Source organism: Pristis pectinata, chromosome 1 (genome assembly GCF_009764475.1).
Source record: "Pristis pectinata isolate sPriPec2 chromosome 1, sPriPec2.1.pri, whole genome shotgun sequence".
Classification (NCBI taxonomy): Eukaryota; Metazoa; Chordata; class Chondrichthyes; order Rhinopristiformes; family Pristidae; genus Pristis; species Pristis pectinata.
This window is the reverse complement of record NC_067405.1, coordinates 87,439,297-87,450,992: the sequence shown is the minus strand read 5'-3', so window position 1 is coordinate 87,450,992 and position 11,696 is coordinate 87,439,297. Positions and strand designations below refer to the sequence as shown.

The window sequence follows — 11,696 nt, the reverse complement described above, 5'->3', positions numbered from 1 at the left end:
TTGAAACCTACCGAAAATTGGATAGAGTGCACATGGAGAGGATGTTTCCAGTAGTGGGAGAGTCTCGGACCAGAGGGCACAGTCTCAGAATAGAAGGGCATCCCTTTAAAACAGAGATGAGGAGGAATTTCTTCAGCCAGAGGGTGGTGAATCTGGAATTCATTGCCACAGATGGCTGTGGAGGCCAAGTCACTGGGTATATTTAAAGTGGAGATTGATAGGTTCTTGATTAGTAAGGGCATCAAAGGTTACAGGGAGAAGGCAGGAGCATGGTGTTGAGAGGGAAAAATGATCGAATGGGGAGCAGACTTGAAGGGCTGAATGGCCTAATTCTGCTCCTATGTCTTATGGACTCCAAGGACATTGCTGATAACTATAGAGACACAAGAGACTGCAGATGTTGGAAACTGGAGAAAAAGAAAAAAGTGCTGGAGGAATTCAGTAGGTCAAGCAGCATCTGTGGAGGGAAAGGAATTGTCGACATTTCATGTTGAGACGCTCCATCAGGAGTGAGAGTGGAGAGGGAAGACAGCCAGTATAATGAGAAGAGGGGGAGGGATGAGACAGTGGGTGATAGGTGGACCGAGAAGGGATGAGAAGTGAGAGACCTAGAAGAGCAACACCTCAAATTCCACCTTGGTAGTCTGCAATCCAATGGTATGAACGCAATTTTCCAATTTCAAGTAACTCTTACCCCCCCAGTGTTCCCTTCTTCTTCTGATCCACAGCTGGTTCTCCCATTTTTCTTCCCGCTTCCGTAGCTCCCTTCCCATCCTGATTCCACCCACCCATCGGCTTCACTCATTGGATCTCCACCCCCAACTCATTCCATCTGTCCATCCCTCCCTTGAATGGTCCCCATTATCACCTTCCTTACTTATCAGATTCCAGCGCTTGTAGCCTTTGCGTGCCCGCTCATCACCCTCCAGCCTCCCCTACACCACTTGGCTTACTGATAACTATCCTGTATGTGTAAATGAGGAACTTTGTGCATCATAGTCGTCTCAAGTAAAACACTGCAGATGCTGGAAATCTGAAATAAAGATGGCGCATGCTGGAAATACTCAGCAGGCCAGGCAGCATTTATGCAGAGAGAAACATTGTCAAGAAAGATAATTGCACTGAATTGTTTTACAGTTGCGACCTGACCTGCTGAGTAATCCAGCATTCTCCGTTTTTATTGCAGTCAGAATTGATTATGTGCCCATCCCACCTTCAACCTACCTGTTTTCTGGCAAGGGTCATTCTGTAGTGTTAGAGGCAGGATTTCTGGGTGGTTTTGCCTTTTGTAATTCAGGATACAGAGGCAATTGCTCTTGTCTCTCAGCACCATCAGATTCATGACCTTTCCATCTACCATACACCAAATGGTGCAAGTTCCATCCAATTACTGACTGGCTGTGTTTGCTGAACTGTGATATTTGCAACCTCCTATTTTGTTCCTGAAGGCGAGCGGAGAGTAAGATTTCAGCTAAGTGGGATGAGGTACTGTGGAAATACCATCTGCTTTATTCATGAATAATTCATCATTCCTAAATGAAACAGTAGAATGAAGAATAAACCTCCTGAAATTAATTTTGTGTCTGTAATTTGGACTGGGGGACAGTTTCTCTGCTCCGAAATGATCAGATGCAGAAACAGTAAAGAACCTTTCCTCTTCCTAGCCTGGGGCACTGCCATTCCCTGACTTCAGCACAGATTGAGTTTTGAGGCTGGTGTGCCTCACTCAATACTGCTTCAGATAGTTAAGTTAACCGTTCAGTCGCCTGGGAGTACTATGATCTTCCAAATCAGAGAATCATGGAGAGTTTACAACATAGAAGGCTATTCACCCTATCAGATCTGTGCTGTTCTAAGGAGCTCCCCAGCCTAATCCCAGCTTCTGCCACTAGTTCTGTGGGCCTGCAGGGTGGCAGCTCTCTAAGTCTCCATCCTAACACTTGCTAAGTGTGATGACGGTTCCTGCCACTACTGTTCCTTCAGGTAGTGATTCCAGACTTCTTCCACCATCTTGTGTGAAATCTGTTATCCTTTATTGCCCTCTGATCCTTCTCCCAGTTATATTAAATCTATGCTCTGCCTTTTCCCATATTTCCATAGCATGTAGAAGTAGGCCATTCAGCCCATCAAGTCTGTGCTGGGTCTCAGAGCAATTCCATCCTCCCCACTAATTTTCCCTGTAACTAATTCTCCTCACAATCCTAGTGACTCACCCCTCCCCAGATTCTACCCTCCACCTACATACTAGGGACAATTTATAGTGCCCAATTAACCTAGCAATCCATGCATCTTTGGGAGGTGGGAGGAAACCAGAGCACCTGATAAGATCACAAGGAGTATGTGCAAACTTCACATGGACAGCACCCAAATTCAGGATTGAATCCAGGTTGCTTGGATCTGTGAGGCAGCAGCTCTACTGGCTACAACACCGTGCTCAAGGAGGTGCCCCTCTGCTAAAGGAAATAGGTCCTTCTTATTTATCTAGGTCTCTCATACTGAGAGAAGGAATATTGAGTGAGCAATCAACAAACTGTTGGAGAAAGTCAGCAGGTCGAGCAGCATCTGTGGAGGCAAAGGGATAGTTGATATTTCAGGTTGAGATCCTGCATCAGCTTGTTCCTCCAGCTTGTTCTTTGTTCCTCCGGCTTGTTTTTTGTTCGGGATTCCAGCATCTGCAGTCTCATGTCTCCATTGAGTAATCTTTGTCTTTGAAAATGAAGAATTTCAGACAAAGAGGGTGCCGTGTTTTGAACATTTCTCCTCACAGGAAAGATTGAGCAATATTAAGGGGTTGTGTTTTTAGAGCAGAGTGAATTTGCACTGTGTGTAAAAAGCCACTGACCACAGGCTGACAACCAGTGACCAGTTCATAGCACTTACAACAGATACAATGATGGTAAATTGACTTATTGCAAACTTGTGAGCCACAAAGGGCCCCATTCACCTTGAAAAGACTAGATGGCTTTTGAAGACCTCCACTCTAAGGTGTGTGTGGGTGCAGTGTGTGGCAGGCATCTAGTTGACTGGACAAGCCCACCAACAAATTACTGCCAGAAGCAAGTGTGAGTCTCCTCTGGCCCTTGACTGAAGGAAAGTGGACCCAAGGCCAGGTCCCACATTAAAAAAGATGAAGTTGGATTAGTTTCTGCAGGGAAAAATATTGTGTAAAAGAAAAGTAATGGTAAGAACAAGAGAATAGGTATATGAAAGGGTCAGGACACGTGTCTTATTATACATTCCCATGATTTTAAGAGGTAAATAAAAGGTGCAGATCTTCTGAAACAAGCTAATGGTTTGGGTACTTCCTGAGATCGCTGAGGTTGACAAGGCAGCATGAATTCCAACTCCAATTTGAGATAATTACCGCCATGGTAACAGAGGATCTACAAGGTTAATATTGCTCCCAATGTGGGCGTTCATCTCCTTACCAATTGTGGGCTATTGTGTGATTATTGGCCGCCCTCTTTCTCAAAAGCAGTGTCACTATTTCAAAAATAATTCTGATGTAAGGTTATTGGGCTGAAATGTTAACCCCTTTTTCCCTTTCCACAGATGCTGCCTGGCCTGCTGAGTGTTTACAGCATTCTCTGTTTTTAGCTCAGATTTTGAGCATCTGCGCTTTGTTTTGCTTCAAAATTAATTCCTCGGCGGTGAAGTACTTTGAGACTTTTGAGGTTTGGAATTGGATTATAAAAAGGCTTATCTTATTGCACAGTGAGGAATTCATTTGATCTTCACTTGAGCCTGGATTAACATCCAAGATGGACCTACCATTAATGGATGAAGTGCTGTCATTAGTTTCTTCCTTTACATCACGGGGGAAGGGAATATCCACCAACTCCAAATAAAGGTGGCATCTTGTTAAATATCATTAAACCTGGTGAAAGGCAATTTTGTACACATTTCTGGGAATTGGGAAAATCTTTTTCCCCAGCTTTTGAAAGGAATTTTCTTCTCCCCACTGCTTTTGTTCCGGAGTAAATGAGGTCAACAGTAGCACAACACACCATTTTCTTATGCACTGAGATTTTCAGCCTCCCTGGTATGAAGAACAACATAGAACAGCGATCCTTTACTGACCCCTGCTCCCCTGAAACTGCACTCTTCAAAGGACCAACATTCAAACTGCATTCTTTGTTGGCATTGAGATCTGTGACATTAAAGTGTCAGGGCTGGTTTACCCTTGAAGGTCAAGCCTGCAGGCACTTTAAGTTCCCTAGCCTCAGGACCATTCCAGGCTACAGGTGTTAATGTCTGCTGCATCTCAGAGTTCGCACTCAACTCCTGCATTGGAGAGGTAACCCAGCTTCCATTCTCAGGGAAGGAAGGCTTCATTTTTCACACACAGGAGCAGGCTCACCTGCACTGCAGGCTTCCCCAAGGTCCAGCTGTGCTCATATCTTTACAGACTTCCTGAACACCTTCTCCTTGCCTGTAGCCTTGGAGAGTCTCTATGGCCCCCTTGCACAACCAGGCACAGCTCTCCACCAGCCTGTCCAGGACCCTCCGACCCTCACCAGGAGAATTCTTCCTCCACCTCCCATGATCGCGTCCATTCATTCAGTAGCAACGTTCCTCTGTAGCTGGAAGTGTGTTGCATGTATTGTGGGGTGTCCCTTTAAGAGCTGGCTGCAAATATCACAACTGTTGGGCAAGATGCTGAGAATTGCAAGAATTTTCAACACATGAGTGTCAGCTTCAGCATGGGGAAACCCAACAACTGTGAACCCTGCAACTGAAGTTCTTACTTGGAGACATAAGAGACTGCAGATGCTGGAATCTGCAGCAACACACAATCTGCTGAAAGGACTCAGTGGGTCAAGCAGCACCTGTGAGAGGAAAGGAATTGTCGACATCTCAGGTTGAAATCCTACATCAGGTTTCGACCTGAAATGTCAACAATTCCTTCCCCCCACCCCCCCGCTGATGCTGCTTGATCAGCTGAGCTCCTCCAGCAGATTGTTTATTGCTGAAGTTCTTCCGTGTTTTCTGACTTTTACAAATAGCCTTAAGGCTGGATCGCAACTCTGCGAATATTTTAAAAAACAGCATTTTTCAATTTGTAGACCAGGGCCTAGATTTTAAGGAGAGTGTAATTTGATTTGACTACCTAATGAACAGAATCTGGCCTTATCTCACCAAGTACTTGTCTGTCAAGAGAAGTGGACACCTGAAAGACTCGATCACCAGCTAACACTACACCTTTGGGTTATGCTGTCAGGCAAACAGAACACATGACACATTACTCGCCTTGTAAGAATACCTATGACAAGCATTGTAGTTCCACGCCAGAGACTTTGCCTCAAATTCCTTGATGGGTCATTTGCACAAGCATCTTGTAAGTGCTCAACACAATCCAAGATAAAGCCATCCTGAGGAATCCATCCCTGCAGCATTATCACTGCTTGCCCAGTTTAGTGTTTTCTCATTTTACCACTTCCGCGGGGCTTCCTCTCATAAATCAAGTCATGGCCAATCACAGTAAACAACATCCCACAGAAACCAAAGCTGCTCTTTCTCAACAGAATCATCATCTTTATTCGTAAACAGGAAGTTACTTGGCCTCCATTTCAAGTTCAAACCAATACCCTCTTTAAAAATCATTTTAAATGGGATTTTGTTTCTAAAAAACATCATTCTCAAAGGATAAAGACACTTGGCTGGTTGTGGGACACTGTGACCTGGGCTGAGGCTGTCAAATCTTTGGGGTCCTTCAGCAAGCAGAGTGCTGATGTTAGACAGCAACAGCATAGATGGAAGAGGGAGATGAACTCATCAACTTTCGCTTCCTGATTGGCTTCAGTCTAGCATTAGGATTTTGCAGGCAGCTGCTACAAGTTGCCCGGTGCACCTGCAGTCAGTTCAGGAAGTGACAGTCAAAGCAAATTGAAAAAGGTTAACAACAAACAGGCAGATGTGAGTGAATAAGGAAAAACTGTCCACTGGAAGGCAAGTCATACGGGACAGAAACAGGCCCTTCGGCCCACCAAGCCCATGCCACCCATTGTACCTATACTAATCCCATTTACTTGCATTAGGTCTGTTGCCTTGGACAGGTGGGTCACTAGTTTACGTCAATTAGCAAAAGGGAGCTTTATGGTGCTTGGAAGCTACTCCTCTAAAGGATGGTGGTGCCAAATTTATTTATAAATTCCAAAAAAGGAATGGCTAATTTTTTGAACAGGGAATGTCTGCAAGGCTGTGAGGTAAGAGCAGGGAAGTGAGTCAAGCTGGGTAACTCTTTTGAAGAGCTGGCAGAGGTATAATGGGCCAAATGGCCTCCTTTGGTGCTCCAAGACTCTGGGATTCAGAGAAAAGTTAGAAGGAGGCAGGGTTGAAAACACAAGGATGGGGAGAAATTCAGAAGCAGTCTGAAAGAGAGAGAGAGAGAAAACAATCTTAATGCAGTGGGAAACCAAGGAGCTGGTCATACAGGATGTGGAGATAACATATCACATTGTGGCATGGACAGGATGTGCAGCTTCCGGATGAGGTGGTGGAGGCAGGAACAGTAACAACATTTAAGAAGCATTATGACAGGTTCATGAAATGAGCAGGGCATAGAGAGATATGGAATTAATGCAGGCCAGTGGAATCAGTATAGGCACAACGGTTCACATAGATGCAGTGGGACAAAGGGCCTGCTTCTATGCTGTACAACTCGATCCCATCTTCCTTCCCAGTTTTGTTATTGGATTGAAGGTTCACTAGTGCTGATCTGAGGGCCATCATGTCTGTAGAGTACAGACACTGAACAAGGTGGATAAGCAGGTAAAATTTTATTTATTGTTTAATTCCTCTTCCCCTCCCTTTCAAACTATTGATGGCTCTAATAATTTTGACACCAGACCAAATTGTTTTTTTTGGTGAGGGTTGGGGAAGTTGGGAAGATGTTATGCTCCTGAATTGCCTAAATCTCCATCAGAGAACTTCTGATAATCTCCAAGATCGGGACTGGAATCCAGATAATAACCAGCCTAGGCTCCTGCCCTCCATCAGTTTTCAGTTAGAAAGTGCAAGTGTTTGGATGGCAGGTGAGGGTCTGAGGTCAGCTCCTAGTTCCCTGCCTCTGAAAACGGACACCAGCAATCACGCCGTATCTAAGCACATTGACCATTCACTTAAGACACTTGTCTTATTTGACCCCTGCAAAAGATTATCCCTGCAAGGAGTCAGCACCTTCCAGGGAGGAGGACAGAAGAACAGTCATACAAAACGGAAATAGACCCCTCGGCACACTGAGTCGGCACCGACCATTAAGCACCCATTTACACTAATCCTATTTCAGTCTCTCCACATTCCCATCAACTCCCCCCCCAAGATTCTACCACCTACCTTCACACTATGGGCAATTTACAGTGGCCAACCCACATCTTTGGAACGTGGGAGAAAATAGGAGCACCTGGAGGAAACCCACGGGTCACAGGAAGAACATGCAAACTGCACACGGACAGCATCCAAGGTCAGGATCGAACCTGGGTCACTCTAGGTGTGAGGCAGCAGCTCTATTCATTGCCTCAGTGTGCCACCCAGTAACCAAAAATGGGATCTTTCCTTTTGAAGAATTAGCAATCCCCACCACTTATCTCAGAAATGACCAGCAACGCTGGCAGCATGGGGAAAGAGAAAACAAGTTGATGTCTTTGGAAGGACCCTTCATTGGATCTCAGCTGTGACTCCCTCCTGGGCTCATATGTGAAGGAGGGAAATGGGGATGAAGCAACTGACTGTAAGCCCCAAAACCATGGTGGTAGGAACTCCTTCTCAGAAGTTTAGGATAGAGGAGGCAAATTTCAGAGTCTTAAATCCAAAGGATGCGAAACTTTGTCAGAATTACTTAACTATTGCGTGGACTCCAGAGAAAGGACTCCTCCACCTGGATCCAAATTCTCACCTTCACCAGCCAGGCCCGGGAAAGAATTCTGTTCCTCTATCTTTACAACTTAAATTGGCTTTACAGTGGGTATCTTCACCTGTATTTATTCCCAAACCCAATATTTAAAAAAAACAATGATATGATTGTTTAATTCAATGCTCTTTGTGGAAGTTTGCTGTGTATAATTTGGCCGCTGCATTCCCCTACATCACAATTGATTTCACCTCAAATATTACGTCTTCACCTTAATGTGCTTCAGGACATCCTGTAGTCGTGAAAATCGTTCTTATAAATGAAAGGATTTCTTTTCCTACTGACGTCCAATGGACAACACAGTAAACAAAGGGGAGGATAGATTACGAACAAATACGATTCAGCCTCAGACTCGGCTGCAAGCATCTGTTGGCCAATCCAAATTCAAATTATAAAGATGAAGGTCATTTGAAATATTTTTTTATATATGGAAAAAGACAAATAAAGTTCCCTTTCCACTGGATTAAAGCATCGTGGTCAAATGAAGTACAGGGAAGTGGCTGTTAATCTTCAATGACAATGGGCTCATTGCTGGTAGGAGGCTTGGGGCCTCTCACACGGTCCAGGGTGTGCTGCTCAACAAAGATTTGTGCTTGGGGCCGTCTCCCACTCCGCCTCCGCTCAAAGGAAGTAAGTAACTTGCGGATCTTCCTGCAAAACAAAAAGACAGAGATTTAGTGTTTACGTTCTCAACGGACAGTGATTCGTTCAAGGAAACAATGTGCATTTATAGAGCATCTCTTCAGGCCATTGCAAACCAGGACACTGGCACTCCCCTGTGCACTGGGCTAAGTCAAGGTCCATCGAGTTTATTGTTATATGCACAAGTACGTGTCTGCACATGTGCAATGAAAAACTCAGTTGCAGCAGCATCACAGGCACATAGCATCAGATATGCAACATTCACAAGAAAAACATAAATTAAACATAAACTATACACAATTTTTACAAGAAAGAACATCATTAGAACAAAAAAAAACAAGTCCATTGTAATGCAAAGTAGTCATAATATTGCGACACTGAGATAGTGAGTTGTTTTGTGCCAGTTGGTTCAAGAACTGAATGGCTGAAGGTAAGTAGCTGTTCTTGAACCTGGTGGCGTTGGACTTCAGGCTTCTGTACCTCCTGCCCGATTGGCATGGCCTGGATGGTGGGGATCTTTGATGATAGATGTTTCCTTCTTGAGGCAGTGCCTCATGTAGATACCACCGAAGATGGGGAGGGATGTATTGGGCTGAGTCCATGACTCTCAGCAGGTTCTAATGGCCACCCAAGAGGGCAGCAGGCTGCAACTTTACATTGAATTTCCTACAGAGAAAACAGGCCATTCAGCCCAACGGTTTCTGCTGATAGAGGCATGCAGCACAGAAACAGGCCCTTCATTCTGCCCATTGAGTTAGTACCACCAAGCATCCATTTACACCCCATTTCATTCTCCCCACATTCCCATCAACCTCCTCATCTGCAAGATTCCACCGTGCACCCATGCACACAGCACAATTTACAGTGGCCAATTAACTCACCTGCCAGCACGTTTGGGATGTGGGAGGAAACTGGAGCACAAGTGGAAAGAGAAGCGGTCACAGGGAGAACATGCAAACTCCACACAGACTAGCAGAGTTCAGGACCAAACCTGGGTCGCTGAAGCTGTGAGGCAGCAGCTCCACTAGCTGAGCCGTTGTGCTAATGTTTAAGCTCCACACAAACCACCTCCTGTCTTACGCTATGTCACCCTATCAACGTATCCTTCTACCCTTTTCTCCCTCTTGTATTTATACAAGTTCCTTTCTGAGGTATCCACCTCTACAACTCTTGTGGCCGAGGCTCTCCCCCTTCTCTCACAAAAGTTTATTCTGAATGGTTTTATTAGTGGCAGCCTTATATTCGAAATATGCCACCTCTGACAGATTGGGAGTTGCTCAGTAGTGGAATATACCCAGTACCTGAGGCTAAATTTTAGTATAAAAACAGAAAATCAAGCATTATTTGGGGTAGAAGCAGGATGTGCACAGCTGCTATTTTCCTCTGTACTTGTATAGTGATAAAGCATCACAAATATAAGAAAGGCAGCAAAGAGACAGGAGTTAACTGGGCAACAAGGTTTTCTTTGCATAACATCCCTTGTGTATCTTTAAATCTTATGTTCAGAGTAAGTGAATATTTGCAATGAAGGGGAGGTGAACAGAAGGAGAAGGACAAATAGAAGGGGAAGAAGAACAGAAAAGGAAGAGGTAACATGGTGTCAAATCAGAAACGTCACATTGACGCTGGTGGTAACTACATTTAAAAGAAAGGAATATTATATTGATCCCAAGAGCCTGTTCTGCCATTAATGGCTGATCTGTGACCTAATTCCATCCACCAACTTTGCCTCATCTCAAATATGAGAAGGTGATTCCATGAACATCCCAATAATGGGGAAGCCCGACACTTGAAGACAAAGGTCAAGGCAGAAATACTTGCAACCACTTCCTGCCAGAAGTGGCAAATGAATCCATCGGGGCCCTCTGCTGCAGTCCCTACCATCAGGGAGGCTGGTCACTTCATGTGACATCAAGTAATGGTGTGTGCAATGCACAAAGCAAAGGATGGGAGCTCTAACAACATTCAGTCTGTAACGCTGCAAACCTGTGCTCTGGAACTGGCCACATCTTTAACCACTGGCATCCTCCTGACAATGTGGAAATTTGTTCATCATACTTGGCTTCAGACCTTATTACAGACTTGGTCCAAACATAGACAAAAGAGGTTAATTGCTGGAAGAGAGACTGCCCTTGACATCAAGGGAGGATTTGGGCATCAATAGCATCCATGAACCCCATGAAAATTCATATCAATGGGGAAACTCTCCACCGGTGGGAGTCACTTCTACCATAAAGTAAGAAGGTTGTGCTTGTTGAAAAATCAATCCTTAATCCCTGGACATCATTGCAGGAGATCCTTGAGTAGCGTCTTAGAACCAATCACCTTCAGTGGATCCTTTCTCCATTAAAAAGTCAGAAGTAAGAAGGTCTGCTGATGATTCCACAGTTCTACTTGTAACTCCTTGGTTAATGAAGCAGTCCCTGCCGGTGTAGAAGGCCTGCATAAATATTTGGGCTTGGGTTGATAACGTAACAAGCAATAAGGAAGCAAGAGTAAGCTATACAGACCCTTCAGCCTGCTCTGCTACTCAGTAAGATCATGGATAATCTGATTTTGGCCTCAGCTCCATTTTCCTTCCAATTCCCAATTACCATTGCTCCAAAAATCTCTCACAGTATATTCAATGATTCTGCCCCCATAGTTTTTTGGAGTGTAGAATTAATTCCTCCTCGTCTCCATCTTAAATGGGTGACTCCTTGTGTCTGGACACACCCCCCACAAGGGGAAAGGTCTATCAGCTTCAAAAAACAAACTGCTGGAAGAACTCAGCGGGTTGAACAGCATCTGTGGAGGCAAAGGGACGGTTGATGTTTCAGGTTGAGATCTTGCGTCAGGAATGTGTGTGTGGAGGGAAGACAGACAGTATGAAGATGTTGGGGGTGGGGTGGGGAGCTGAGACGGAGACAGAGACAGAGGCTGGTAGGTCATAGGTGGAACCAGGTGAGGTGGGGGATGATGGGCAGGTGGAACCAGGTGGCAGAGGGGGAGAGGAAAGAGTTGAGCCAGAGACTGATAGGTGACAAGTGGAAATGAAAAAGAGGAAAAATATTAGGCAGATGAAACTGGGTGGGGGAGGGAGAGGCTGGTAGGTGATAGGAAGAACCAGATAAGTTAGGGAGCTTGGGCAGATGGAACCAGGTGG

At 44.9% G+C, this 11,696-nt stretch overlaps 1 protein-coding gene across 6 annotated transcripts in view; it reads right to left on the bottom strand.

Annotated features, from left to right (window-relative positions):
• Positions 1 to 8,313: 8,313 nt before the first annotated feature.
• mta1 (metastasis associated 1) overlaps positions 8,314 to 11,696 on the bottom strand; it is a 111,014-nt gene continuing 107,631 nt past the window's right edge. For all 6 annotated transcript variants that reach the window (XM_052029544.1, XM_052029570.1, XM_052029553.1 and 3 more), the window contains one exon: positions 8,314 to 8,560. In XM_052029544.1, the coding sequence (XP_051885504.1) occupies positions 8,413 to 8,560 (148 nt within the window). In that variant the 3' untranslated portion in view covers positions 8,314 to 8,412. The remainder of the gene's footprint in view (positions 8,561 to 11,696) is intronic.